This window comes from Dunckerocampus dactyliophorus, chromosome 12 (genome assembly GCF_027744805.1).
Source record: "Dunckerocampus dactyliophorus isolate RoL2022-P2 chromosome 12, RoL_Ddac_1.1, whole genome shotgun sequence".
Taxonomy (NCBI): domain Eukaryota; kingdom Metazoa; phylum Chordata; class Actinopteri; order Syngnathiformes; family Syngnathidae; genus Dunckerocampus; species Dunckerocampus dactyliophorus.
The window spans coordinates 25474760-25500145 of NC_072830.1; the positions used below are offsets into that span (position 1 = coordinate 25474760).

The window sequence follows — 25386 nt, forward strand, 5'->3', positions numbered from 1 at the left end:
CATGATGCTTAGAGTGCAGCTTCAGTAAGTAGTGAAGTAGACGCTAATATCACGTTTTGAAGTCTTAGGCAGCGATCGTGTTTTGATCTGACAAATCTTAAATACGTTGGATCAAGTATAAAATCACTAAATCGTCTGTTTGGACTGCTCGGACCGCCAACCATCCACCATTACCAGTGGGTTTTGAAAGTGGACTACTGAGTGATGAGGAGGACAGCTCAAGCTAAAGGACCTCGAGACAACAACGAAAGCGAGAGAGAGAGAGACTGACTGAAGAAGAGGACGACTTTAGTGGTTTTAGTTCAAAGGAGGAGGATGAGGACGGCGATGAATGACTTTTCTGGTAGGCTACTGTTTAACTTACAAGCACTGTTTGGAGATGCTTGCAAAAATGCATTTATTTTATCAAAAGTTAAGCAAAGCTTTCTTTGTAACTTCTTTCTATGTACTAAATGTTCCACACCTGTGGCTTATATACAGGTGTGGCCTATATATGTACAAATCTTTTTATCTCTTTAAATTTCGTGGGTGCAGGTAATATAGCCGTGCGCTCTATAGTGTGGAAATTACGGTACACTTTTACATACAGAAAACACATTTGTATCACGTTTGTATCACATTTGTATCATATTCTCATGTGAGTTTGCCAAATGAATGAGACTTATAGGATACTGTAATATTGTGTAAACTAAGTATCGCGAGATTTGGTATTGCGTGTGTGATCAAAGACGGCCTAATAATCAAGCGATGTAGTTCGTCCACATCTTCATTAATAGCACGTGATTTAACGTACCAAAGGACAAAATACAACAGTTTGTTATGCTGAGTATTGTACGATAGAAATGTTATCATGCAGTCATTCATTCATACAAAAGCTGGGGTGTTGGAAAACCGAGGTTTGGCTATTGGGAAAATACAGCATGAATGATTTCATGATCAAATGGTAATAGTCCGTAAAGTCCTACTGCAAGTAAACCAGAGTTTATCCCAGCAAAAACAACATCTTAGCAAGGATTTACAGCCCACAATGACGGTAATTTAAAATAAAAAGAGAAAAACTGGTAACACGGATACGCATTAGACAGCCTTCTTCATGACCATAATCTCTTAAGCCAAATATTGCATTGTGTGCAAATACAAACACCTCAAACCTTTATCTGAACGCATGCATGCATGAGCCCTTAATGGACAATCTTGTGTAACCTAATGATAGACCAGTGGTTTAGATGCAGCAGTTGGGAGTCATTGCTTTACACGACGGCAATAATTACGCCGGTTGAAGCTGCACACACACATTCGCACACTAAAAGCTTGTCTGTTTGACAGCAGGGATTAGCAAACAGCGGTGCAGCTAATGCTCAGTAACGAGACATCCAGCTTATCGCCCACAGAATCGTGTGTGTGTGTGTGTGTGTGTGTGTGTCAGAGAGAGTACCAGACAGATCTAAAGTAAATTAGTGTGATTCTCTGGACTTTAATTGCTTTCCCACATCTCAATGGAAGCACATGCCTCAGACGGAGGCTGTACCTTTTTTCTTCGCTCTTCTCTGAACAAACCCACATGCTCCTCTCTTAGCGGCAAGTTTGGGCTGAACACTGGGCTGTGCACAGTCAAGAATCGCATTTATTTTTTTATATCAAGCTACAAATGGTATCGGTCCTAAGGTGCAGGAAGTTTAGTTCTTGGAGAGGTCTTAATAGCAATCGTGCACAAGTAAACATCCTTATCTGCACTTTTTCTTGCGTTCAGTCTCTGTGGTTGCTATAGTAACAAGCTGTGCGGGGGCTGTGATGCAGCACACATCTCACCAATCTCACTGAGCTCACAAGGAGAGAGAGAGAAGGCCAAAGAAGGTGAGATTAGTGGGTGACAAGGTCAGCTGCTCACTTCACTTCGTCACCGAACAGCCAGATGTGTGACAGTTACATTTGAACTTTTACCAACTGTTGACGGGTCTGATGATGACATGAGGGATGCTGAACCAGAGCGTTTCGTTGAGATGAGCTTGATTGTGTCCAGGTTAACAGTCGATTCAAGCGGCAGGCGTCCTTCTGTCTCGAGAGACAATGGTAGCGCCCCAGGGTGCCATGGATGGAGACCATGTGCTGCCCATTCAACATAGTCTCCCCCCTCTCGGCCTCGCCAGCTTGGTGAAATGGTACGCGCAGTGTAACAATCCGGAGCTCCGGAGCATGGTGGGTGAAGTGTCTTGCCGCAGGGACACAACGACAGTGACTGAGTGGAGGGAGCGAGGATCGAATCGCCAAACTTTCGGTTTCTGGACGACATGCTCTACCTCCTGTGTCACGGCCGCTACAATTCAAGCATAAAGCCTAAGAAAGGGTGCGACTATTGGCTCTGTGATGGAAGTGAAGCATATGTATTTAACTGGGTTATGTGATTGTTGTAGCAACTGTTGCTAAGTGGTTGTTGCTTTTGTTGCTGTGGACAGTAAAGAGTTTACATCACTTATCCTCGGCTTCTGTCTCGTTCTGAACCACAACTCCACATTTGGTGGTCCTCGACGTGAGTAATATGTCAACCGACAACGATAACAGGGGGGCAGTATGACGACAGCTGCGCCTTCATTAAGTTCTGCCACCGAGGAAGGAAACCTGTTGTATTTGCATCCCTGTTGAAGGAATCTTTCACATGGGTGCGTTTTCACTTAGCAATGCTATTTTAGTGTATTTTGTCATTCACTATACGTTTCAAGCTGCAACGTGTGGTGTCAATACGTGTTTGTTTACACTACAGGCAATTAAGTAGGGGTGCAACAATACCTGTATCCATATCGAACGGTTCAACACACATGCGTACCCAACCGTGACCCCTGTATCGAACGATACGCATTTTATTTTATCCACTTCTGACGCCGCTCTGTGCTGAAAGCTCAGTGTATCTGCGATCAACTACTCTGGCTTAGGTTGCATTGTCAAGCACAGAGCCACTGAGATCCGCCTCCCACATTCATACCGTGCTGAAAATGTTGAAAAATTAGAAAAATGTTGGCAATTTCAATTAAATTCAAATTAAAAAGGGCAAGGTCATTTATTTTTTGTATCAAAAAAATATTGAACCGTAACACAAATGTATCGAACCGAACCGAACTGTGAATTTTGCGTATCGTTGCACCCTTACAATTAAGCGATGACATTTGTGACTCATTAGGTTATGACATTCACGTTAACATGTTGGAAATGTATTTAAATAGTGCTATGTGCTTACGCATTAGTTCGACAGCTGCATAGCCATGTGAAACGCACACTAAATACATGCTAACGAGGCAGCTAATGTCACTGCTAGCTATGCCGTGACGGTGAAGTTGCCGACTTTTGGCCACACAAAGCCCACTTCCAACTGCGAGGAATAACACAGGACATGGCTGCGCTGGACCTACGCTTTCTCTCATACCGTAGCACGGTATGACGGATTATTTTTTTGAAACTGTTTTGAAACTGACTGTCAGACCGACATGCTAACAACTATGTAGCAATGTTACAAAACCCGCGTTGTAGCGATGCAAAAACCTGACGCTGTGCATACGCCACGATGTGGAGTGTCCGTGGAGACGTCCTTAAAAATGCATTTTTTTCACAGGATATCGGGTGTATTTTCATCCTTATACATGTTCGTTAGGTAGATTACTTCTTCTTCAATTTTGTACCGGATTTAATCTTTATCACCTATATTTTATGCATTGGACCACATCGACTCATACGACGGCTTTGAAAGTTAAGTCCCACTTTCAGCCTTTCAAACTCATGGATCAGAGTTTCAGGGCAAGATTAAAGGTATATAGGATATAAATTCACTTTAATATCTATCTGCAGACAAAATTTTATTAAAATCTGATGGTGCAAAATGTTGGGGTTTTCTTTAAAACCCAGAATTACTACTGTACATTTCACATTTGCATCCTATTTTCGGCATGGATGCCTTGATTGTAAATATAAAAGCACATAGTTTTGCTATGATTATAACAAAATCATAATAAGCTGAAATGTTGATACGAATAACTCCTAATAAAACAAAGGGTTGTCTTTAAATATATAACCTTTTTACAAAATTACTAAGTGCAAAATAATATCACAGTGGACACCCCACCCTGGTATAGCCTATAGGGTATATAACTGAAGAGCGCTGACTGAGGCATTGTGTACATTAAAAATATGAATTCTGCTCTCCCATTTGCTTGGTTATTTGGTTTCACAAAGACCAGCAGTTGACCCCATTTTCTGCACCGTTAGCACAGGAGAACAACAATCATTTTTAAAAATTCTGCTGCTTCTCGGGGGCATCGCAGTTCATATTGCTCTTAATTACCTTTTTCCTAGTGTCTGAGCTAAATTAAGGGTCGATTCATTTCCTATCCAGGAACTGCAGAACAAGCAGGACAATTTGTTGAATAGCATTTCACGTGATGAACGAGGCGAGCACGTCGAGGAAAAAAGACACGACGTGAGATGTCAAACATAAAATATGGAGACAGGGAGCAATTAAATATAGTACGTATTATGTAACTCTCATATTCATGGGAGTCAATGTTTTGTTAATAACCAGGGGAACATGAATAGTTCTGATGTTGACAGTATGATAAGTTGTCACAGCCATGATAGAAAAAAGGGGGAAACTCTTATGTGGATGACAAACTATAAAAAAAAGGATTATCTGTGGATGCGTGTGTGCCTATATTTTAGCAAGCTCAACCACTCCATTTAATCGCACGGCATAATTCTGCGCAGCAAAAGGTCGAAATGAGGTCCCAGTAGAACAGACGAAAGACACAAAGGATGTCAGTGGCAACAACAAGACCAATTTACACTACTTCATATATTTCCAGAGACTTTCCTTTTAGCTCCTTTCTGACCTTTATTCTTTTACCCCTCTGTCTGAATCTCCCTCCTGTACCGTGTAATTCCCGACCATTTTTGTGTTGGAACGCTGTAAGAGGATGAGGTCTTTAACCGAGAACAGCAAGTAAGAGGATGACAGTGTGTTTAGGTGAATTTGTGTATGTTAAAAGCCACAATGTCGATCCAGACGTATCGTATTATTGGTCAAAAAATATTGAAAGTTATATGTAGTAGTTATATGTAGTATTCTGGTCACCAGGCATCAGTCCATTACCTTTCACACAGCATCGGGGGCCAAGCCAACATACAATGGCTGAGATTGAGTGAAAAAAAGGTCCTCCTCCCATTCCGTGTGGAAGTGGTAAGTTTTTGGCGTCTTTGTTCTTGCTTCCCCATGTTTGAAACACTTTAAGTTTAGAATATGTAAATTGGAGAGGCTAACAAGTTAGCTCGCTAGCTTGCTATGCTAGCGTGGGCCATCTTTTATGTCCCTGCCGTGACCCCGTATCCTGCACAATGTGATGAAAACAAAGAATAACAGGAGTGTAAAAGTGACTACTGGGGTGTTATTTCATGTCTGCAGGGCACTAACAATTTTAAATCCCCGCCTGTCGCCCAAAGTCAACTTGGATAGGCTCCAGCATGCCCCCGCCACCCTAATGAGGATGAAGCGGTATAGAAAATGGATGGATGGACTTTGCGGAAATTCACCTACCGCGCTCGGGTCTGGAACTAATTAACCGCAATAAACGAGAGACGACTGTAGTGCGTTTCTAACAGACTTTATGAGTCTCTTATGGGATTCTGTGTGCAAAATCTGTGTCCTTATGCAGCTATTCTGGGACGTGCTAAGTTTGAACGAAGCAGAAGGATTTCCAGTAACTAATCAGTTTCTAGATCATTCTGAAAACACTCGCACATGCTGATCTTATCTAAAAGATGACTTGAAAGAAGGACATTGTAATGACACGTTGGGAGTCGGCAGGGTTTTAACTGCAGTGCCGTACTATTGTGCTGCTGCTTGCTCTGTGAAATGTGCTTGATAAATAAACTGTACTTCAATGAAATTAACTGAAATTCAATGCTGCTGCTAAAAATATCAACACCTGGTTCGCCACCCAGCACGAATATAGGGTCATTACTGCATAGAAGTCACCACGGGATTTTGCAATGCCTTTTCAGGTTCCCTCCTATTTAAAGGCCAATTGAGAGATAAAATAAAGCTGCAGGCAAGGGGTGGAAAAATACTGAACAATATTAAAGCAATACAAAACAGTGCTGTGGTTGAAAATGAACTTGACTGTGGCACGTGTGCGTCATGGTAATGCATTGAGGACCACTGTGCGAAATCTCCTCTTGCACAATCCATTTTCTACACCGCTTCCTGTGCAAGGTCACTAAGGGAGCTGACTGCAGCTATCGCTTCTGACTTACGTTGGAAAAACCAAGTGTTACTGTATTGATTATCCAAATTGTAAAGCCTCAATCCGTTTTGTAACCGGACGGCGACAGAGATATACTGTGGTCCGTAGGAGAAGCAGTTCTTCTCCGCTGTGTTAAATATCTCCCCTCAGGTCAAATGGGAGAAGGAACGGTGAAAGGAACTTGTCGAGAGCTAGGGGAAGGTAAAATGTCAAAAATAGAGTAGTGGGGGGTTGGGAGAGCAGGGCACATGGACACATGAGAAAGACCTGTGAGGTGAATATACTTTTTTTTTGTCATTTTTTTTGGTTCAGTTGCTTTTGATGCACGACTTCACCCAAACTGACAGCCTAAACTCAAAGTCAAGGTCGACTGATACTGAAGACCAAGAGCTGCTGACAGTATTCTCTGATATGTGCTTGACTCTTGGCACCATACAAGCTCGAAGAAGTTTTATTGCATGAATTTATTCCTCTGTCAAATCCACAGAAGAAAAATCGTACAAGGCAACTGCTGAACAGAATGTGCTTCGTAATGACTCCTCCAAAAATGATGACAGGATGTTACTGGGGAAAGATAGACAACAGTGGACAAGCGTAAGTGTACGTGGTTCACAGTGCTCTCTCGCATCGCAGAGGTCGTCATCAGTGCATGCAAACATTGTGAACCACATACACAACATCGGACAAGTGGCAGCACGCAGTAATACGAAGGGAGAGAAAATAACGCAGAGCGATTGTGAGGTCCGAGTTTTCACGGTGTTGTGATGCAAAGTGTTACGGTTTTGAACGCCCATTGTTTTTGAAACGCTTTACTTTTCTGACTCCACCAACTAACCGCAGCTACTTTCTTCAACACCAAAAATTGACCAGTACTCGGCTCATGGGATGACGTGGGGGAAAGGTCACTGACGATGCCCCACACTGCTGATTGGGATGTTACACAACTTCAGGCCAAAAAATGCAAACTATCCTGTTAATGATGTGTCGTGACAGACTAGTGTTGTCTAGTGAGTCTAGTGAGAGCAGTGTTGGCTGTAATTTCCGGTGTGTAAGCCGCTACTTCTTTCTTCAACACGGTTCACCTGTGTTTGACAACTACCACTGCTCATGTAGATTCTATGTTGCTCACAAATCAGTGAGCAAACAATAGCTTTTTTTTTTTTAAGTCAATCACAAGTTACACTGCAACTCACGATAAGCTTGTAAACCTATTAAAATAACAAACAAAAGCTATTTTAACTAGCAAGCGGAGAGACGTTCATGTGCCGAAGGCTGCCCGCTGTCGGGCGCCGGACCACCAGAGGGAGCTCACGAGCTCAATCAATCAACAGTTGATTGACCAAGTGGTTCAAAAGAGCTTTTGTTTGTTATTGTAATTGAATAATTGATTGTTATTTTAATGTTATTATGTTATATTTATGTTTTATTATCTTATTTTGAGTGTTCGTCGCTGTGTGATTATTTTAGCTTCCTTTGTAAGTTGACACCGTGAGTCAGACTGTTAACTGGTATGTTGAGTAATTACCTCCTGTGATTTCCAGTGGGTTGACAAGCTCGTTGTGAGTTTTCACAAAGCTCATAATTGACTCCTGCCAGCTAAAAAGCTACTGAACTTGGTCCTCGTGGGCTCGTGCAGACTGCGATGTGTCAGTTTATGACGTGGACATGTGCGGCTTATAGTCTGCTGTGGCTTACATAAGAACAAATCTGATTTTCTCTCTAAAATCGGTGCGTGCGATGCATCTCATATACCGGAAATTCCAGTAGTTCTTAAGCAAGTCTTGTGTTTACAGACCAAAATGATGTTTTTTTTATTGATTTATGGGAGCGCGTACATAACCAGGGAAAGCCAAAACTTAGAACGCTGTAAATAGAGGACCACCTATGCTATGTAAGGTTTCAATTTTGGTATCATTCCCAACAAAATTCTCATGAGAACAAGATTGCCGTGGCAAAGTCTTCAGAAAGATGCAAGAACACCTTTCGGTGCATTCATTTTGCTAATGCATGCAGAGAAACTTGATGATTTTAGCGTCTGAAATGAAGCAAAATGAAAGGAAGCAGACAAATTCATGCATTCATTCATCCATTCACTATACCCCTTATTCCCTTTATGGTTACACAGAGATAGAGCCTATCCTTGCTGACTTAGGTGGGAAGGTTGGACTGATTAGCAGTCACTGGCAGGGCTGATACATGGCGATAACTATTCACACTCACATTAACATCCGTGAGCAATTTAGAGTTTTCTGTGAATGCGTGTGAAATGTAAATGTACGCATGCATTTGGTGGCTCTCTCGTCAGAGACGGTCCACAAACACAGCATTGATTGAGCCACAGGGAGCTCCCTCACAACATGGACATGCTGTCTGACACAGCACACGCATGCACATATCCGTATGATGAACGAATGAACACACACGGAAAACAAAAGCCCTTCAGCAGCCAGCCCTTGTTCCGACATATTCCCCTGAGTGTAATTATAGGCCTCCTTTTATTACAAAGCTATGAAAATAAATGCGTTCTAAACTCCATTTCAATTAATTTATATTACTTGTAGTTACTCGCAACATAACTTGTTTTGCTCAAAAAGTAAATTCGAATGAGACAAGCAAAACTAACTCACAGGGTGATCACCCCAGGTTTCATTGAGTATGTACAGTTTCCGTGTATTAATATCTGTGTGATGATGTGTATAAGCGTGCATGCTAGCAAGCACAGTGTCCTCTACAGCAGTGATGTGTTAACTGCACAGCATGCACTTCTTATTCCATCATCTATGACACACACGTCACATGTTAAATCTCTCTACTCAGCTATTGATCTTTTTCTCTGCTCGCTTGTGTCGCCCACTGCCCTTTATTTCCAACATGTCTCTTCCCCCTCAATGCTTGGTTTCCGTGCTCGACCCTTCATTATCTTTGATCTCCTCTCACTTAGGTGTGATATCCGCAAAAATCCATTTTAAAGACACAGTTTTGAATCGCTCTGATGTTTTGCCACAAGGCACCGTCAAATGTACGTGTGAAGTAAACACCACGGGGGTCTGGCTTGAGTTGAGGTCTGTCTTCCCGCATAAAAACAAACTTGCACTTCAACAAAGCGCAAGCAGCTGGATTCTGAGAAGAACATACAGAAAGAACAAGAGATAAGGCGGAGAAAATGTGTAAAAGGGTCAGCCCGATAAGGAAAGAGCAAGAATAAAGACTTAGTGGGGAAGATCGAGATGTGAGATTAGAATGACAATATTTCTGGGTCCTCCATCCATCCGTTTTCTGTACCGCTTGTCCTCATTCTGGTCACCAGCTGTCTTAGGGCGAGAGGTGGGTTCCACCCTGGACTGGTCGCCAGCCAATCACAGGGCACATATAGACAAACAATTTGCACTCAAATTCACACCTATGGACAATTTAGAGTCTCCAGTTAACCTAGCAGGCACATTTTTGGAATGTGGGAGGAATCCGGAGTACCCAAATAGAACCCACGTGCACATGGGGAGAACATGCTAACTCCACACATGCGGAGATTCAAACCCAGGTCTTCCATAACTCTCGACTGTGTAGCTAACATGCTAACCGCTCGGCCACCGTGCGGCGTGCACGTGAAAAAACAGCATACAGCGCACGTGTACTGACAGTCACACGGGTGTATTGTGATGCGCCCACGCTTGCAAACATTCATAAAGACGTGCCACATATCACCCCAGTCCGGGATGCTTTCACATATGGAAGGCAGCATTTCCATGGAAACAGCAGACAAAAGGGAAGCAGACATGTGCTATGTTCACGGGAGACAATCTGATACTCCACTTTTAGACAAACTCGGCTCTTCCAGTCGGTCCTGTTTCCTAAAAACTGATGTGAATGATTTTGCCATCTAAAATTATGCGACTAGAGTTTATGAGGGCCTTTAATTTTAAAGGGCCAAAATGGCTGGTAGGTTAACACATTCATGTTTTTCTAGTTGTGATCAATAATGTTTCTATTGGTGTGTCATGTCGGTAAGTGTAATATGTGGACCTTCAACATCTTCTGGCACTCACGTTGTGAGACACAGTGAGACATGTTACTGATTAGACATTAACAAATGCAAAAACGAAAATTGCTCTGAATGATATCACAACAGTCACCGCTACTGAATATCTCTGCTTTTAGCTGGGGTTAAATTCCAGAACCCCTACTGAGGACAAGCGGATGGATGGATGGATGGATGGATGGATGGATGGATGGATGGATGGATGGATGGATTCCGGGACCACCGCGAGTAACTGATACACCCATAAAAAAAATATTTTTCCACACAGAGCTCACTCCTCCCCCTCCAAATCCTGCTGCATGTTCTCCTCTGATTTAGGATCTACATTTGCAATAAAACTGACAGTTAGAATTATTAGATTAGTTTCAGCTCCAGAACCTTCTGCCATTGTTTACTCAGATGCTAACAAGCTAAATGCTACATCCACAATCCAGATTTAAGCTCTAAATATGCCTCACACACTTATTAAACCCATTTTATGTTATAAAATGTACAGTATAGGAACTCACCACTAATGAATGATAATGATGATCGATAAAGCAGATGGAATCGGACTGACTATCTCACCTTTAGCCTGGTCGTCAAGCAAGCGCTACAAACGCACATAAATCTGCTGTGGGGCCACCTCCACCTCACTCTGGAGCAGCTAGCGATAGTAGGTGGCTTTGCTGTTCTGCAAGCCACTGGGTGTCCCGGCTGGCTGACGGAGATGGCGTTTCTCCAAGCTGCGTCTACATAATCCACACTGCTTGCCTGTGACTTCTGCGATCATATATTAACTTGCGCTGCAAATTTTGAGGCGTTTCCCTCTTTTCTGACCTATAAATGTTGTTACAGTGTTGTATTCTCGTGTTAAACGATGCCAACGCGTCAGATAATGAGGTCTGCGCATTTGGAAGTGAGCCCTGAAAGCAGTTTTGGATGGCTCTGCACTCTGCATTTAACACCGACTTCTATTGACGTCAGTGCAACCCGGACTTCCTTATATGCCAAGCACCCCCGCTCTGCTTCGCTCTGTTTACGGTGTTAACGCGTCGAGCAGTGGCTCCCAGGAAATGCTTGTTCGGGTGCGCCTAAAGAGGCAAGCATCAGACAGAAGCGGCTGGAGTTGCTGACTCCCGGCCAGCAAAAGAAAAATATGCTCATCTGTCACCAGCACTTCACACGGGACAGTTTGGTGAACATGGGCCAATACGAAGCTCAAGCTTACTTTGTGTAAGTAATCGAACAAAAGGGGTTCGGCAGCTGTCCGGAAGTCCTCAGGACCACTTGGGAGTGTGACCAATCACAGTGGGAGTACCTGGAGGATGGACCGGGGGTGGAGTAAATTACACAGAAACACTGCAGGAAGAGGTGCAAAGTCTGGGTGATCTAGAAAATTTTCTGTGCGGGTTATCGTGTGGAGCTGCTCTATAGGAGTCCAGAACTCAATACAAAGGCCCCAAAATTAGTATAATAGGTCCCCTTTAAGAAAGTTAACTCTAGAAGCTAATCCTGCTGAAGCCACACATCATGTATACTGTATGTACATGATGTGTATGTATGCTATATTCAGGGTATACATTTTATGTATTTTATGTACATTTGATGCTTTTACTGTCATGTATGAAGAAATTATTATTGATTTATGGTGAATGAGATGCATTTTCTGAAAGAAACATGCCCTCGCCAATTCTCATACAAAAAAGAAACAATAAAAAAAACGATTTTTTTGTCCAAAAATCCCAGAATTTACGGGTTTGTGAATGCTAAATCGCAACTGTACTGGGATCCACTGTACATTATTTGACGGCCGTCGCTGCAGTTTATTGCCTGACATTTATATAATTAATGCTGACACATGCCGGCTGATGTGACCTCTGAATGTGACATACATGAAATTTAAAAAAAAATACAAAAAATAAATCTGAATGGATGTTTCTTATATTGCCTTCCACAGCCTTGTTCAATTGATTTTCATGTACATGAGTGAACAAAACGCACTTGTACTGACGTATGGGTGTAGATGTGTGGGTGGTATTTGTGTGTACTATGTAGCTATAGATATCTGTCCTAGTTCCGCTGTTCGCTTTTAGGTCTGTAGCCTTGGGACCAAAGGACTCCGAAAGGAGTGTTAAAACACTATCAATTGATTTGATCACGATTGGAAACCGCACATGCTTGCTTTAAAAAAGCAAAAACCAAATAGAAGTTAATGACTACTAATTTGCGTGTCAGACATTTATCGTTATATTTATCCTAATGGTCATTTAGGTGGCCTTGATTAGTCCAGTGATGCAGAGAGGTGTTAAACGTAATCAGACTGTTACTGTAATCAGATCAGTGGTAAGTGAATAATCATCTTTATCATCATCTGTGTGCTCTTGTGGTAATGCAATTATCCCGGTGTTTAAGAGTGTGTGCCCAACAGGACAGGGATAATCACAATTTCTTCCTACAGACCTCCGGTGAGCACCGCATCCACCCATGACCACTTCCAATCTACAGACAGTTTTGAGGTTTAATTAACTGAACTAATCAAAACAGACTGGCTGGCAATACAGTAGGCGGGAGGGCAAGTGCTGCACCCTGAACATATGTAAATAGGAATTTCCAGTTCCCGGTGGTTGGGTACGGGGAATTTATTCCAGCCTACTCATGCAAAATCAGCAGTCCAGCAGATGGTTATTGAATGAACACCACTGGGACAAAACACAAATTAGACAATTACAGTTGCATCGCGTGTTCCAGATTAACAGCAGTTAAAGCATTTCAGGGTTTTCAAAGTCAGCAGCCCTCTAACTACTCAGTCAATAATGAATTGTAACTTCTTTGAACTCTAAAAACCTCTCGTACTCTTCTACTCTGTGAAGACCATTCAGGTGTCAGAGTGGACAGCAAGACTTTACCTCACTCCCAGCAGGGTGACGCTGATGATGATGATGGTGGTGGTGGTGAAGATGGTGATTAGGATGCACGTGATGATGATAATGAGCATCACGGAGGCGAGGACAACAGAATGATGCTGCTACGATGTTTTTAGTTTAACAGCGAAGATGACTGCGGAAAGAGTAGGACAGAATTACACTGGAGACGTTCAAATGCAACGCACGTGACAGTTCATCTATTCTGTTCATTTTTGTTGTCTGTGTATATTTTCTGGCTTCGGTGCAAAAACTAGTATTCATCTTTTGGTAATTGCATAGCTGGCAGAGCAACAAAATTCGAAGACGCTTAGAACAGGGGCGTCCAGACTTTATCCACCAAGGGCCACATACTGGAAAATGAAAGGATGCAAGGGTCACTTTGACATTTTCTAAAGCAAAACATGTGCATATGCTAAGAAGCTGTGCATATTTCAAGAAAAAAGTGCATGTCAGCTTTGTGATGTAGGTGAAGATGTAGGCAGGTGAGATGCAAGTGAAAACACGTATTATTCGTATGAACTTCGGTCTGCTCTTTTTCACCATATTTGCTGTTGTTTTTTTTTTTTTTAATTTTTCTTTTTTTTTCTTAAAAAATCCATGTAAATTTCCTTTTCGTAATATTTAGACTTTATTCCCATAATATTTAGACTTTATTCCCACAATGTTATAACTTTTTCCCCAACCTTTTTTCTCATAAATTACAATTTATTTTGATTTATTTGTTTCCCATCTGAATGTATTTTTTCTTAAATATTTCAACTCAGTGCTACTAAAATGACATTATTTGTTCTAATATTACCATTTTAATATTAACTTTTTTTCTTGTTACAAGGTGACTTTTTTCTCTTAATATTTTGACTTTATTCTTGTAAAATTTGCTGTTTTTTTTTTCATTTCGGGTGTTTTTTTTCGCCAACTATTTCAGCTTTCTTCTTTTAAAATTTCTTCTCATAATTATGACTTTATTCCCATAATATTTTTACTTTATTCTAATATAATAATTTTTGTCGTACCTAATGTTCCAAAAATTACAACTTTATTTGGTTTGTTTGTTCCTTGTAATAGTATAACTTTTTTTCTCTAAAATTTCAACTTTATGCTCCTAAAATGTCATATTACAACATTATCCCTGTAAATTTTTTTTTTTTTTTGCTTGTTAGATTACAACTTTTTCCTCTTAATATTTTGACTTTACTCAAATTAAATTTGTGTTGATTTTTCCATTTTTTGCTGTTTGTTTTCTTGTTCAATTATATTTTCAGAATGTGCCGCACTTTGGACACATGCATACACACAAACATAAACAGTTAAAAGTCTTTTTTTACTTATTGTAGCACTAGGGTAGGGTAGGGTGGTGAGAACAAATGTAAAACCACAACAAAAAATGTTTAATAGCTTTTGCCTTTACAACATCGTTGTCAAATGATATCAAATCGTTTGGTATGTGTCTTGATGTGACAGCAGATGCAAATTGGATGCAAAATATGTAGTGCATAGACACACTTAGGCTGGCTCGTTACTGATATTATCGCCTGGCTTCTACTGCATACACTCATGGAAAACATGATTATACTGTTTTCTTGTTCATTTTAATGCCTGGTACAGCTAAGGGTGCCTTTTTGTTTGGACAAATATAACAATGACAACAAAAATAGCTGATAAGAGTTCATTATTTTGTCAATACAATGCTATAGCTATTCATGTGGGAACTTATGTGATTTTGGTTATTATGAAGAAAACCATGGAAGTTGCCAGATATCAGCTTTTAAATTAAACTCTTATAAGCTATATTTGTTATCAGCATTATATTTGTCCAAGCAAATCTACCTTTAGTTGTACCAGCCATTAAAATGGGTCAATAAACTGAAAACAAGGGTTGTCTAATCATTTTCTCCATGACTGTACTTATCATTGAGTGGAAATGACTTTAAGGTCACCACACACTGCGCTCACACATGACGACGACTGTGACTAAATTCTGTTCTGTGAAGAGCTTTAGAAACATAAATGCGATTGCTTTAGAATTTGGCCATCCAGCTTTGTGTACATTTCCTAAAAATAACTAGGTTATTTGTGGAGTTTTAATGAATACTGACTATTCAATGTGATTGTCATTATTTATAAGCCTCTAAAACAAGACTGCTGACAAGGGAATGCAGACATTGCCCCTCCATCTGTCGTGGTCACCCTCCTTCTCTCACTCTTGAATGAGTCATGGTGAAGATGTGCACCAACATAACTGGTTATAATCATAGTTGACTGTGTTATCATTGGATAAGTTAGTGTTCGTTTTTTGTACTTAGGAAACGAAGTACTGACATGAATAACTGAACTTAGTAGCTTTACTGACCTGCCGACAAGAAGAAACTCTCCCACCAGTGCCTGGCGCCTCATAGCCATGAGGATATTGCGGACGGTCATGCCCTCACAGAAACATGCTACCACCCTGGCCTTGGGCAGGTGGGCCCGCAGCCTCTCCACCAGTCGGTCGAAGCTTTGCTCTCCAGCATTGCTCCATATTTTGCCTGAAGCAGACATGTCCAACAGAAACAAGCACGGTGTGTGATGCATTCCAACTTATTTGATTCATGCATTTCCTAAGTGAACCATCATAGCCGATAATGTAATATTAGACATCATGGGAATATTTGAATCATTACGTTTCTACGTCAGTTGGTTTTGCATTCATCTCCTACCAGAGTGAGCGATGCAAATGCCCTCTTTGGCTGCCATGTCTTTGAATGCTTCCATCCCACTCTCGCCATAGTTGCCTAGAAAGACAGAGAAGATGAGAACAAGGTAGAGAGGAAACAACTCAGAGAAAGGCATGGGACAGACATACCGACCCAGTTCCCCGACTCGCCTGCCCAAGCACAATTCATTAATCTCAAATTTATGTCAGAGAAATTGTCTCCCCACTGTGGCACCCATTTCTTTGCCAGAGAAAGTGGGTGACCTGGAATTTATGCAAATGACAGGTTGTACACACTGGCAAAGAGGAAGATAGGATTTCCCTGCCTAAAATGGCCCCATTTTCCTTTTATCTCCACATTTTGTGGGCTCATTGAAGTGAAGATCACAAATCCATCTATCTACCGGGGGTGTCTGAACGTCGCTCAAACAGATTAGCACTCATAATATGTCCCTCTCTTGCTGTGTGTAATCAATAATAAAGTAGGCACCCCTGATCTCTCTGCACTATAATTGCTATTAAGGAACAAGGACAAAAAGTGGGAGGTTCAGACTAAGTAAAAAGAGACTGCAGATTAAGGCAGAAAGGCCAAAACATAATGTGAATGCGGGGGGGGGTGCATGCCAATGACGATTGTGGCTGAGCTAAGTATAAAGTCCTGCAATTAGTCTCTCAGCGAGAGGAGCAGGAGACAGATGGTGCAGACCTTCCAACCCAACACGGACGCAGACACACGCTCACAAAGGGTGAGCGTCATCAGAATCGATAAACCTTGTAACCTACTTCACTCTGGTCTCAACGGGGATTTACGTGAGCGATTTCTGTGATACGCCGTCTTCTACACATGTGCAGTCCCATACTGGTCTTTTAATTTACAGGAGGGTTGTATTTTCAGATGATTCCTCACACACAAATACTCACCCCCTCATTTCACGACAGGATGTGAATACAGGTCACCCTACATCACGTTACCAGATATTATTATTATTATTATTATTATTATTTACAAAGAAAGAGAAGAAACTGTACACATTGCAACATATGATAAAGTGTAAATGTGCAGGCTTTTAACCCATGTAACACACGGATGAGTTCCACTTCGCAAGCGCCTTCCTCCAGCTTGACTGTCTTATTTTTTACAAGAGAGAGTAAAAGTGTTTTGGATCTCGTTTCCGCCGACTTCCTTCCCCTGCCCTCCCTCTCTTCCCCTTCCGGTATGCCTCTCAATTACCATTCTCATCCTCTTGTCACATATTGCCGGCCACTCCCCCATCTTTACAAGCTGCTCTCTCTCACCCCTCTTCTGCCCTCATCTGCACTCTCCTCTCCTGCCAATGCTTCACCAGAGGGGGAAAAAACAGGACGCAAAAACATCTGAAAGTGGAATGCGTCTACATTTGCTTGTCCTCTGCCAGTTTCTATTGATTCCTTGATAGCTCGCATCACATTTAGAGTTACAAGCACATAGTGTAGCTTTCAGACCAACTAATACTGTACTCAAGAGACATACAGGCTCAGTGACATTTGCATCATGTCACTCAGAGCTGAAACAAAAACACATACATGAACACAAAATGGTCACACAACGCATTACTAAGCGATTCCTCGCCATGTTGACAGGACGGCAAACATATAACACCTTATAGTCCCTTATAGTCTAGTCGGGAGTGAAACTACTTGAGCTGAAAAACTCTATTTGGGAAAAGAAAAGACCAAGAATAAAACTACCGGCCTTGCAACTGCCCAGGGTCAGAGGTGGGATGGCACTGCCGTGTTTAGAAGAATACTATAAAGCTGCACAGATGCGTTCTTTCATTTGCTGGTGCGATCCTAATATTGAAGCAAAATGGCGAGAAATAGAGCAAACCCGTTTGGAAAAAACCTCTTGCGTCTACCAAAGGGGACAAGATTCTCCAGAAACTAAGTCTAAATAAACCCTCCAAATGGAGTACAGTCCCCCGAAATATTTGGAATAAAACATTTAGAGATCCAAAATTTGAAAAATCAGCATAAATCCTACGCTGGGTGGCTTATGATTCTGACGTTCTTCCAGCCAAAATGGTTTGGAGATTCAAGCAGTTGGATAAGTGGAGGAATCTCGTCCTACTGTACTGTCTCTGCTGGGGGGGTGGGACTGAAAACCTTTCGGCAGCTCATGAAAATTTGGAGAAACAGCACATTTTTAGATACCGACAGCTAAGATCCTATTTTGAAAAACTAACTATTAAAACTGCAAAGGGAGTAAATGCGGGTCTCATACAGATTTTTGTTGATATCGTTGATGGAAAAACAAATAAAAACACGTATTCTTCCCTACAAGAAGCGAAAGGCCTCTCTACAATATCAAAAATAGGTGGGAAAAAGACGCAAACATAAAAGTAACTGAGGAGGATTGGACAAACATACTGTATGTAAAACACAGTATACTACAACTACGTAGTTCCCCACTGTGGAGACAATTATGTGGAAGAACAACCTGAGGTTCTTTATTACCCCCAGAATAAAGCAACGACAAACTTATGCGGTGTTGGAGACTATGTGGGGAAAACTCAGCAGGTCACCGTCATATTTTACGGAGCTGTCCAATAATTGTTACGTATTGGACAGATGTTATTTCTGCAATTAAACACATCATCAGAAAAGAGATAAAAACTTCTTTTGAGGTCATATGCCTGGGAAACATACCAGAGGACGTTAGAAGAGGGGGTACATATTTATTGCAGATATTATTGGCTGGTAGTAAGAAAGCAATAACTAAAAAATGATTGTCAAAAGAACCTCCAATCTGCTGCAGGGCTTGCTTTGTTTATGCAGTTTTTGGAACAGTTCCCTCCAGAAGTATTGGAACAGTGAGGTCAATTTCTTTGCTTTTGCTGTAGACCCCAGAGGAACATTTCAGATTTTATTCCAAGATACTTACATCTGGATCGGATGCACAGCTCAGAAGATAGGATGGGTTTTTTTAACCCACCCTGTTTGTCATGCGATCAAAAGTATAGGAACATTTGTTGCCCAGGTGTGTCCGATTGCATTGCTTATTCAATCAGTAAATAGCTCTGAATGTCGATGCTCAGTTTCAGATTGGGTGGTATTGATTTTACCACCCTCAGGCCAGACTTGGTGCTATGGACCCCTTCACCAAAGGTGGTCTACATCATAGAGCTCACTGTCCCATGGGAGGATTCCACCAAAGAGGCCTGCGAACGAAAGAAACTGCGCTACACAGATGTGGCAGCAGATGCACAACAACGAGGATGGAGGATAGAGGATGGAGGCCAAGGTCTAGCCAGCTGACGTTGGATGCAGATGTTTTGTGGCTTCCTCTACCATCAGGCTTATGAAAGACCTTGGCATTCATGGACAGGCTGTGCGACAGACAATAAGATCAGTCTCTGAAGCGGCCAAAAAAAAGCAGCCAGTGGCTACGGATCAAGCGCAAGGACCCTTGCTGGGCTCAAAGCAGACGGGGGCACACACCTGGGACGCCAGGTGTTGGCAATGAGCTCTCTGGAGGTGCCATGGGCTTATCAGGGAGCCTATCATCGAAACACAAGTGAAGGAGGGTACCCACCTGACCACCCTAAAGAATTGTTAAATCCACCCCCTTCCTTCCTGCTGAGGGTGGAGGCTGAGCGATGACCTGGTGGTCTGGGCAGTTTTTTGGTCCCAAGTGGGGAACTTACTGCTTAGCTCATTGCTCTTTTTTAAATTAATTAATAAATCATGCTGTTTTGTGGTTGAATATGGCCAATTATTAGCAGCAAACGATGAGACGCATAGTGTTCTACACTGGTTACTGGGTGTCAGTAGTGTTACTGTAATGTTTGGTGAGACACACAAACGCCAGACTCGATCGCTGGAACAACAGGCTTTTATTGCAGGTTTGAATTGTCTCACAACAGGCTCAGTCAGCCCTAATAATTCTGAACCCCTGACGTCACTCAGCTCCCCATAGCAAGACACACACGAGTCTTATTTATGTCTTAAATGGCTTGTTTACTCTTATTATGTCTCCTATAATGGGTAATATAAGTGTAATGGTGACTACAGGAGTGTTATTTAATGTCTAGTGGGCTCTAATAATGTTAAAAACCATACTGTATTTAGAAGGTCATTAAAAGGTGTTCTATGCTCTAACTATGAAAATATTCCATTTATAAATAAGGAATCCTTCTTCACGGAAATTCACTTATCACAGTCAGGTCAGGAACCAATTAACCGCAATAAACAAGGGATTACTGTCTATGGGAAATACTGATCTGCATCCTAAGGAAACAATGCCAAAACAAGCAGATTTTGTCACCCTTGCGTCTCTTATTCATCAGTACAATGTTGTATGCAGCACATTCCACTTCTTCCTACAGTTCCTACTTCCTGTGAAGTTATTCGTAGTTCAACTTGCCACGTTTATACAGTATGGCGTAAAACAAAGAGGAAAGTCTCACCGTGTCTGAACCAAAGCTAATAAGCGCAAGAGACAGAAGGTGGCGAGAAGGCTGAAGGCGTCATTTATTGGGAAATTGATCAGTTACTGTTGGACGACTCGGGTGACACTTTGTCAAATTTCACATCAATAAAGCCCAATGAGGTGAAGTGAGCCAAGGACAGAGAGGAATACATGAGACCGAATTCAATAGTGGACATCGATAATAATACCCTTCTATAGAAATAAGCAGTGGAATCAAAATGCAACCAGTTGAACAGACCCAGAGCTCTGCAGCACATGAAAGAGCACTAAAAATAGTGAATATTTTGATGAGCACAGTTTCTATGGCAACATGTGCATCATTTTAAAAGTGGGGCTGTAAGATTTGGAATAAAAAAATCGTGTCAAGCTGAATTTTGAGCTTGTGTCTTGTTTGACTTTGATTTAGTCTCTAATAGGTGAGATCTCATACTGTAGAGTGGAATAGACATACAGTCTGTGTTGTGTCTCATTTTTGGCGTACCTGTATGAGAAATTGTCGCTTGCCGCAAAAGTAGTTATGTCAGACAGATTGCATTAACAAGACATCATTTGTTACTCCTAAATTTTGTCAATTTTCATGATCAAGACAGCCGATAGCCCACACTTTGCTATGATTTGCCTTTTTGCTCATCCCCGCGGAATCAAATTACCAATTAATTTCTACTAAATGAATTAATTACCTACTTTACAACCAAACATTAACTGTTATTGTGAGATATAAAATAGTGTAATATGAATCATGGTCCGATCCTGTATGAAATAAATATTACCAGCATATTAACACCACCACCATTAAATGATCGATGTAACCTTCAGTGTATTAGTCACTTTCTTGCATATGAGCGTCTATCATCTTCCATCCAGATGCTACATTAATACTGGAAATTAATGGGCGCGTGAATCACCACCCCCACCTCATCTTTCTTCCTCCCCAGTTTCCAGTTCCTGTACAGCCTCTTATCTATCCCAAGCACTCCATTCATGGAAGCCACAAATACACACGCACGCACACACCATTAGTATCATTGCTTTTTCCCATTTTCCCTTTCTGCCTCCTCTTCCTTTTTACTTCCACACGCCCATCCAATTCTCCCTCCACGTCCCCCTTTCCCCACACTAGCCCCCCCACCAACCCTCCCCCCCGCCCTTACTGCTTCTCTCCCTCATTTTCCTTTCCCCGTTCTAATTCTTGCCATCTTCTCTCTCCTACCCTCCCTGTCAGGCTCTGGGTGTCTTACAGTGATTGCGTTTGAGAAAGCGGCGCCCGACCTTGAAGATCTGTTGCAAGGTCAAACATGCTAGTCTGAGGAAATGAAAAGATCAGTGCGTTGGCTTCATACGCCTAACAAGTCCCCTCAGACAAAAAGAACCTTTTAAGCAAATGCCTTGCTACGATACAAGCTAGGTACAGTGAAAGGTCTTCACATGTATAAGTTCATACATCAGCAACAGAGAGCATTTGAGGACACCAAATAAGCCCATCAATAACAGCATGAGAAGCAGGACGCCATCCCATTACTCTAGGCACTACATGATCACACGATATGTTCATATATCAAAAGAGTTATTCATTAATGTAGAGAGACATACTGAAAGTGCCGGTGTTCTGTCCAGCCATGCACCTCGTTGCGCGACATGTGCGAGTGATAAATCATAATAGTGCGGAATTCACCTGCCGATGCAGCTATTTAACTAATGGCTAAGTAGGTGACGCTATATATGTAGATTTTCGACATCTTTACATGAATCTCATAGCCTAATAAATCAAAAATGTCATCGTATAATAGCTTGGAGTATAAAACATGGATAGTAAATGACAAAATACACAAATATAGCCTTATTTATCCAAGAGATCGTCCACACAGGAAATATTCCTTCAAAAGGGATGCACATCTAGAACATTTATGAGCATGTACAGTAGCGCTAGGTAGCACAACTCGATGAGGGGTGCATGGCTTGACAGAACACGGGCTAAGTGAGAAGCGTGTAATTTAACAGCGCTATTCAATTACGGTAAACGCAGAGGTGGGTATTAACGCACTGCATTTACTCCGTTACATTTACTTAAGTAACTTTTTGTATAGATTGTGCTTGTAAATAATTTTATTTTATACTTGAGTATTTTTGCAAAGAAGAAACGCTACTGTTACTCCGCCGCATGGAGTTGCATTCTGTTCGCTATCTTTATCTATCTATTATTGCTTGCAAAAGTTACCTGTTTTGGTTTGTCAGAGAGACCTCCGCCTTGGGCGTTGTCACGTGACTCTGTTTCACATTTTTACTTCAGTACAAGTTCCTGGTTACTCTACCCACCTCCGATTACATGTCGACTCTCCTATAGTCGCCAGGTGCGCGTTGTACAAAAGCAAACGACCAAGGGGTTCTCTCATTATCGCAAAGTCAAAAAACATTGGCATTGACAGCTGTGGCTGTAGGCAACCTCCTGATGGAATTATTAACTTCACAAGATGGCAGTAGCTGCATTTGAAGTATTGTGTTCAGCATCCAGTAGCTTTATCTACAACGGTGGTTGTGTTCCTGCTGTGTTGTGCAATGTACTCGTTAATGGAGGACCATGTCGTCAAGGACAGCTACTTTACTTTCTGCTTTTACTTCCGTTTGCAAGTATTATGTAAATTCAAATCTTACTTTATTATATACACAGTAGTGTGAAATTTCAGAAACAGAAACCCTCCCCAATTATCTTCCCATCCCGGTTCAGGTAAATGAACGCCCGCGTGATAATTACAGCATTTCCAGTATTCGTCTGTGTCTTTGTTGGGTACAAACTGAAAGGGGTGTACAGACAGTGTTGGATGTCGTACCTTCAGTGTTTATGGCAGAAACATAGCTCCAGTTGTATCTCTTGACTATGTCCACCATCGCCCTCGCCTGCTGGGCATCTGACGGCACCACCCGCATGAAGTACTTGTACAGGCTCTGAAACATGTAGAAAAACAATAGAGCATCGAGTGCATTTCAATTCATATTTTCTTCCATGACAACAGTCCCACCTTATCGCTAAGATCCATGCTAGTGGCAGAGTAGGCAATTTGTGGTATGTTGAACAGCTGCAGAAGATTCTGGACTTGGATGGCCACTGAGCTCGATCCTGGCCCAATTAAACCCACAATGGGTTTTTTCCCTCGCATGGGAGTGGCAGAGGGGTCTGCACACTTCATTGATCCGCCCCCTCCTCCTCCCCCCCAGGGGCTTCCTCCACCCCACTCCTCTGCCTCATCCGAGGATACCAGCGAATCCCGAATGAACTCGATACTCTGCTCCAGAGCCACAGCGGAGTGCCAACAGGAGTCGCGGATCTCACAGCCAAGGGTGATGTTGGGAAGGATGTGAGGGTCTGCGTTGATGCGGTCCAGTGTGTGCATCATCGCCTCCACCCTCTGGATGCCATACTGCTCTCGAACCGCACCGCACTTACGCTCATGGACCTGGACAGACAAGGATGAGGATTAGATGGGGCAGGTACGCACAGTCAATTATACTTTATGGCCTCCGTTATTCGGGAATACGTAATTGTACAGGTATACATTCAAATATGAAACATTTTTATGAAAGGCTTCAACTTGAGCAAAGAAAACAAGAAAAATATTGATTAATAAAATTGAACTAACCTTGTCTGCAGGAGGCTGATGATGCACAGAGAAAAGCGCTCCGATGATGATGTCCCCAGGAATGTGGGCTACAACTCGCCGTTCATTGGACTGGGCGGAGTCGCTTTGCTCAGGTGCCACCCAAATGGAAAGGAGCAGGAGCCACAGCATCATCTTGGCCCGTTTAGTGAGACGACGTGAAGTAAAAAGGTGTGATCACAGGATCACAGAAACAATATTGCTGGCCATGGCAAAAGGTTGTTTCAGCTTGTTTTAACTCATTCCTTTCTTCTGACTTTTCTCCTTGAGTCTTCAGATTTCAATGTGGGACCATCGGTGCGACAGTGACAGGTGCAGCAGTGCAACCTGGGAAACTTAACAGAAAATCTTGACTGAGTCTCGGTAGCTGATACAAGTCCAGGTTGCACTCGTTGAAAGGCAGAGTTGGTGTCCAAAGTAGGTGGTGACAGACAGACATGTTCACATAAACCTGCAAGGAGGGGGGGGAAAGCGTCAGATCTCAAACACTACAGCTGAAGCAGGGCACAGAAGCACCACCCCCACAGACACTACATGGAATTGATTCATAACAAATCTTTCATGTTGCAAAACAAAAATCTGAACGTTTGCAGCTCCGTGCAGGCAAATAAATAGTCCTTGATATGACCAACTATAGTGTCCCTGCAAATCTACCGTAATTTCCGGTGTATAAGCTGCTAACTTTTTCTTAAACTTTGAAGCCTGCGACTTATACAGCGGTGCGACTCATTTATGGCTTTGTTCTAATCTCGTGACTTCTCCTTTAAGCGGGCCTTACAACCCGACATGCGTGCTCCTATGTGCTGGCTACGTGCAAAAATAAGGAAAAGAGATACGCAAGAGACACGCAAGTGGCCCGCACGGATTTTCATACCCGCAACAGCACGCAAAGCCCGTAGGAAGAAAATTGGAATGCAAATTATTTTCTGCGTGCATGCAGGAAAACCTTGCATGCATGCCAGGTCGCAAGGGCAAGGCAGAGGAGGGGTGTGTGACCCTTGCGTGTGTCACAAGTTTAAAAGTATATCGTGTGCATTGCGCATTCACGGCAGCGGCTCCTCCTCCAGCTGTACACTCTGGCAGTCCGGACCTCTGTGGACGCACGGCGGCTGCTCACATAGCGTATCCGACATTAATGCACCTTAGTCGGCGAGCCGACGAGCATCTCTTCCCGCTGTACACTCTGGTTCTCCCGCTCACGATAGCCGTAAGTGCCGTAGGAAGCCAGTACGCCCATCTTGCAATCAAAGTGAGAGGGCTGCACGAGCCTAGTACGATGCCGACACATGTACGTCCCCAGTGAGTGAAACGTACGACAGCCTGACATGAAGCACACCTAGCACGCACGAGTCG

The 25386-nt window shown here is 42.3% G+C and overlaps 1 protein-coding gene across 6 annotated transcripts in view; it reads right to left on the bottom strand.

Annotated features, from left to right (window-relative positions):
• The window catches only part of grm5b (glutamate receptor, metabotropic 5b), a 75228-nt gene that overhangs the window by 33051 nt on the left and 16791 nt on the right, over positions 1 to 25386 (bottom strand). For all 6 annotated transcript variants that reach the window (XR_008573168.1, XM_054794471.1, XM_054794473.1 and 3 more), the window contains 5 exons: positions 24016 to 24484; positions 23398 to 23832; positions 23209 to 23323; positions 15920 to 15994; positions 15574 to 15748 (listed from right to left, as the gene is read on the bottom strand). Coding sequence is in view for 5 of the 6 variants with exons in the window: in XM_054794471.1 (XP_054650446.1) it covers positions 15574 to 15748; positions 15920 to 15994; positions 23209 to 23323; positions 23398 to 23832; positions 24016 to 24168 (953 nt within the window). In the remaining variant the exon portion in view is untranslated. The remainder of the gene's footprint in view (positions 1 to 15573; positions 15749 to 15919; positions 15995 to 23208; positions 23324 to 23397; positions 23833 to 24015; positions 24485 to 25386) is intronic.